Below are 6,000 nucleotides of genomic sequence, written 5' to 3' on the forward strand. Positions count from 1 at the left end.
AAATGGCATTAGAAGCCTCAGATGAACTACAAATACATTAATGTACTAGTTTGTTCTGTTTAGTTGATCAGTACAGGATGTCATGATAGGGACACTGAACCCACCACTGCTGAGTCTATTCAATACACCCTGTACAGTACTTGAAGGTACAGGGTGTATAAACCTGCTACGTGTGTTCATAGGCAACACACACAATAGACTATGGTCGTTCCCAAAGGCGGGGACCCTCATGACAGGAGGAGATGAACCAGAGAGAAAAGTGAAAGACAAAGAAACAAGTCAAACGGAGAGGTGACTAAGAAGGAGTGGAACAAGAGGAGCGGAGACAGGCACAGTGATTGTCTGCCACAGCGTGTTATAACCCCACCTTTTTTACACAAGCACACATTAGAGTACTTGCTTGTCCTGATGCTGCCATGGTTACCCACTGTTTGACATACCAATCGTGTACAGTCCAAGAGGTAACAACTTCCAGCATGTTATTCAAGGGCAGGTCTAGGGGAGGGATTTACGTCTGAGTCAAAGGATTCTCCCGTGTGAACCATGTGTTGACTTGTTAACTTTTTTTCTTTTGTCTGGTATGCAGGACGGAAATGTGAGCCTAATCTGGGGGAATTAGTGTCTGTCTGAGAGAACATCAGTAGCATAGCTATTCATTCAATATGCTTGGAGAAAATAGGTTACTGCCCGCAAGTACAAAACGTTCCTGAAAAAATCACTTTGTCCGCTGACATTGTGTTCTTTCTCTGAGACAAACACAGGTCTCATGTTTTCACTTTTTCCCTTCAGGGTCTGGCTATCTTAATAACAGCTTATGTGTCATGTTTCATTGTGCAAATATCCTTTGATGGCACAGTGTACTCTGTGAAATGATTAGATTGTAACTTCTGCAGAAGGAAGACAAGAGAATGAAAAGATTTGTTTTTTAAAAAATAGATTTAATCAGAACATTGATGAAGAATGCTATTCACATCAGCAGGCCAGGGACATTGACATACTTTTCAAACAGCAGGGTTTTAGATTTGACAAAATCACAAATCTCTAAAAGCAGTCATTTTCTTTTAAATATTTGTTAATTAATATATTCACATTATTTACATATCCACAATGCATGTATGGTGATAATAATATCACTTGGTTGCACACAGAGTCCTCCATTCTACTCTGACTCTGTTTGACAAACCCATCTGAGGATACAGCTGGTCAGCACAGTTCTGCAGGCCGCAGGACACGTGCGACGGCCAAGATGGTGGCCGTGCTTTTGATAGCGCAGGGTAAAAACGGTTGGCATCGCTTTGGTTGGTATTCAATGCATCTTTCTCCACACACACTCTGTAATTCTGTCCTCTGTTGTCATCCCAGTGTGGTAGTGCACCAGGCCCCGGCCTGAAGGACACGCAGAACTCAATCCGCTCCTTTGGGTCGATGTTCTGGGGTAAGCTTATGTCGAAGGCATAAACACCAATATCAGAGCCCCCGCAACGCTGCTGCTGCAGAAACGTGCAGGGAATGTCACGATGGCTCCTCCACGAGTCAGCGGTCACCCTTATTTGCACGGCCTTCTCAATACTGATGTTGGAGACGCACACTTTGCCACTCAAAGTGCGGTCTGAAATGCTGCAGCTCTCCAGTTGTACATGCATCTCTCTCAGACGTGCAAGGAAGGTTTTAAAGTCCAGTATCGGCTGAGGGAAGGCCAGCCTCAACTTGTAGCACTGCGGGCTGTTAAAGGGTGACTGCTGACCTTGCATTTTGGCTGGCAAGGGTTTCATCAGCAGGGTAGGTGTGGTAGAAGCGGGTTCAGGGATGAATAAGCGCACGGCAGTGAGCGCCAATCCCTTTGCGTCAGCGAACACCACCCGCTTTTTGTTCACACTGCCTCCGCTTTCCCTGCGGAAACAGCTCCGAGGCCCGGAGAGCGAGCAGGGGGGTGAAGATGAGGGGGAGCGATGCGGGGAGTTCGTCCTCGGCAGAGTGGCGGTCGACTGACAGTGACGCTTTGCTGGTTTCAGGGTAGACATGGACAGCAGCTGGTAAAGAGGCTGGCGCTGAGTCAGGCTCAGACACGCGGCGAGGTCCGCCGGCATGACCCCGGGCTTGGGGCACCCTCCGATGGCATGGAGAACTCTGAGGAGGAAGACATGATGGGGTTACAAAGAGCTCTAACTGTTACACTGACACATATTTCTGCTGTGGCTGTACAACTGGATCTGGAACAGTTGAAGTAGAATTAAATAGAAGCACAGTAACTCACCTTGTGCAAGCCATTCTCAGATGTTAAGACTGTAAATCAGTTATCTTAACTTGACGGTCACAGCAAATGCAGTATCATCTGTTAGGAAAGAGGGATAAAGAAACAAAACTCAGTACAAAACTCAGAGTACACAGACAGGTAGTTGACTAAAAACTCAAAATATGAAAATCTATTTTGTAAAAGTTGAATATACTTACAGATTGCGTTTCAACAAATTAGAGAAAAATGTTGAGACAGTGTGGTCCTTGTGTGTCTCTCCTCTCTCTGGAGCTTATGTAGAGAGTTTGAGAATGAGGCTGAACCCTCTGCGGCACTACCTTCGAATGTGGGTCGAGTTCAACCAATGAGATACGCCCTCCTTTGTTTGAATCCCATCCCAAAGCAGCTGTACACTGTTGTGTAAAAGTACGCTGTTGCATAAAAGTTATGGAACCTACCTCTCTTAACCTACATTGACCTCCTTAAAAACAGAACTATTCAAAAAACAAATGTGTAATGTGCAGTTTATGGTAGAACCCAGGAATAAAGAGAAAGTGAAAAGTGAAACATGTGAATACCCCTAAAATATACTTTTATTTTCACCAGTAGAGGTGTGAAAATGAAAAACATTAACAGATAGCCTTTTCAAATTAGAGACCTCTCTCTTCCCCAGTGTCATTTAAAGAGAGGCTGCAAGCACAATATCCAATTAAACTCTAAATCCAAAAGTTGGAGTATTAAAGAAAGAAAGAAAGAAAAGTCCATTAAATGTGTGTAATGGTGGAGTTCTTCTTCTCCCTGTCTGCTTTTAAATTTAAATTGTAAATCATGCTGGCAGGCACAGTACTTTCATTTTGAGATTAGGAAAGGGATGGACCTCAGGAGGAAATTGTAATGCTATCATAAAAAGAAGTCACCCTACATTAAGCTTTGATGTAGCTGATGGAGGGAATGGCTGTCCATGGTTGAGTTAAAACAGTATATCGATAATGTAAAGATGGTAAATAATCAGGCAAAAAGAAAAAAGAAAAAAAAGAAATCTGTTTGCTAAAGATCTATTCCTTACTGTTACACTTAATCCTCCAATATGTTAAGTACGTATTATCTTGTGTGTTGTATCATCCTGCTCGTGTAATGTGCAGTATAAGTTGCAAAGTGAACCTGAATCATATGAATGCATTTAACAAAGTAGTGTTTTTGCTTTCTTTCCATGAGTTAGATGAGTATCCATGCTGCTCAGTATGCTAGATATGAACTTACTGCACAGTACATGGAAACAGGGTGAAAATGTGAGTGTGGTTCTGTTTTATAGTACCGCTACTGCTACTACGTGGCTTCATACACATTGATGTGTGAGTAGCATTGACCTCCTCTCTCATATGTCCTCTCTTTTTGAAAGTTTCACCTTCATTACGTTAACATGCTCTGAACCAAACAAATGTGATGAAAATAGGCCAAGAAAACATCAAGCAGTCATGCACACATAATTTTCCAGGTTTCAACAGGCTTTTTGAAACTAATGCCTAATAATGGGGCTAATTACGTTAATCCCATATTATATAACAACACCATTGTAACAATTGTGCTTTGCACGTAACAAAGAAACAAACAAAATAAAAAAAATGTTGCGAGAAGGCCTTGTGTTACATTTTAATGTCTTATATCACTCTGGGGTTCGCAAGGCGGGGGGGTCTTATTTCTATTGGGCTGTCTTTGTTGTTGTTGTTTTTATTGGAACACAGTGAAACTGGAAAGAACATCTTCAGTACAAGACCAGTCATATAACACCACACCACAAAACTAAAACACTCCCTTGTTTCGACATTACATAAAGACCAATGGGATTAATCAATTGAATGATGAATCAAAGAATTCTGCCAATGGACAGTTGCATAAACTTATAATTAACAACAGGCCTGAACAAAACTGATCTGTAGAATGCAGAATGTTACCGACAGGCCTGACACAGTTTGGTAAAAAAAACCACAGACCTGGCAAGGGCCGTCTCTTGGTTTCTAGGTTTGTAGTCTGTTGAGGCAGGAAAGGTTCCTTTTTCATTACCCGCCGCAGGACATTAGGTTGTCTTTGCACAACAGTCACGTAACTGTTATATATCAATATAATGACATCACCACACACAATGCACTGAGTTTTTATTTGTGCAAATCAAAGAAGTTTGCTTTTGGTTATGAAAGAGTCTCCTACGTTTCCCACACTTGTAAATCGGTCCATTTTCGATAAATATATCGTTTTGTCTTTATAGTTATTATTATTTAGTGGTCGACTCGCCCAGCATTTTCTAGTTTTGGTTTCCCAGACGCTGCCCAGTGGGTCATGGGAATAACACCACGGGATCGCTAGTTGGCATTGTTTTTGGTCGGAACTACGGTGGTATCTGATCGTCTTCGAACCACCAACTTTCGTTCTTGATCAATGAAAACATTCTTGGCAAATTTTTTCGCTTTCGTCCGTCTTGCGCCAGTCCAAGAATTTCACCGAGCGTGTGGAGGCTCATGGGAAATGTAGTGAAGACACTTTGCTTTCCGAAACTCCTCATAGTCCCTTTAAGTATAAACTATAGATAACTATGATATGTTAAAATGTGAGATGCAATATCAGAGCAAATCCTATGTTAGCCTAGAACCGCTTGAAGCACTGCTCTCTCATAAATGTTACCAGTCTCCCCTTTGTTCTTTTCTTGCTTCACAGAAAAATACAAAAAAAATATAGATTTAAAAAATGCACATGAGATTATTAAATCCCTTTTCACTTTTAGTCATTGACATCATAATTTTGGCACATACCTCAGGGAGACTGAAGGACAGGTGTCCCCTTTGTGCAGACAGCTGCTCATGAGGTGAGGTCACATATTGAAGCATGTGAGTCAAGGTTTATTCGTACCTTCCACATCAGTCATCACATATGTGCTCAGCCTTGGTTCATTGTCTGTCTCCGGGTATATCTGACTGTGGGACACATCGCCTGATGGTTTCATACTTGTTCTCACAAGGTGTGCGTGTTGCTTATTTAGGATAAAGAGGGCTGGACTCCACCTTGTGTCCACCTGTTCAGCTTCACAAAACTTGTGTTTGACTAACTGTAAAAAAAGCAACAAATTAATCCTTTAATTAAAACCTCATTGTGTCTGTCCATACAATCACAACCAAAACATGCCAACAATGTAAAGGTAGAGCAGTTATGTCATATTGTTGAATAGGTGAGTTGAGGTTATGTGTTTCACACACATCTAACAGCTTTTGCATGTTTATATAGTAACTCTGCAGCAATACTATTATATAATAGGCTGAATATGACCCACTCCACCAGATCCTCTACCTCCTCCAACAAGTACATTTTTTTCATTCATTTCAGACTTTGACCCATTTATGAAAGGGTGTTACACTATAAAAAGCCATATTTGGAGCACCACATGTTTTAAATGTAAGCTTTGTACTGGAACTGAGCTTTTTTTTTTATATACCTTTCCGAGAAGTAGCAAGTAGTGAGTAAAAGCAAACTCCCACAAGTAATGAATAGTGCCAGCAAGAACAGCTTGAGGAAATCTTTTAACTGCTTACATTTTACAAGAAGAATCATTTGTAGATAGTTCCATAATTGCATAATTCTCTGCATCTCCTTTTTATATATTGAAATAAAATGTATTCACATCATAGCCTTGGATCATATTAACTGATATCTTTAGGGTCATTTTACTTATGCGTAGGCCTAATGTAGGAAGGTTTGATCCTGGGGTGTCAAGTTTTGCA

General features: G+C 41.2%; 1 protein-coding gene across 1 annotated transcript; it reads right to left on the minus strand.

Moving 5' to 3' along the window:
• Nucleotides 1-1,130: 1,130 nt before the first annotated feature.
• On the minus strand, nt 1,131-2,268 carry ppp1r3c2a (protein phosphatase 1 regulatory subunit 3C2, duplicate a; the record flags this gene model as incomplete). The annotated part of the gene is made up of 2 exons (XM_083984051.1): nt 1,131-2,127; nt 2,255-2,268. The coding sequence occupies 2 exons, from the start codon at nt 2,266-2,268 to the stop codon at nt 1,131-1,133; spliced, it is 1,011 nt and encodes a 336-aa protein (XP_083840177.1).
• Nucleotides 2,269-6,000: the final 3,732 nt, after the last annotated feature.

Source organism: Trachurus trachurus (genome assembly GCF_905171665.1).
Source record: "Trachurus trachurus genome assembly, chromosome: 12".
NCBI lineage: Eukaryota > Metazoa > Chordata > Actinopteri > Carangiformes > Carangidae > Trachurus > Trachurus trachurus.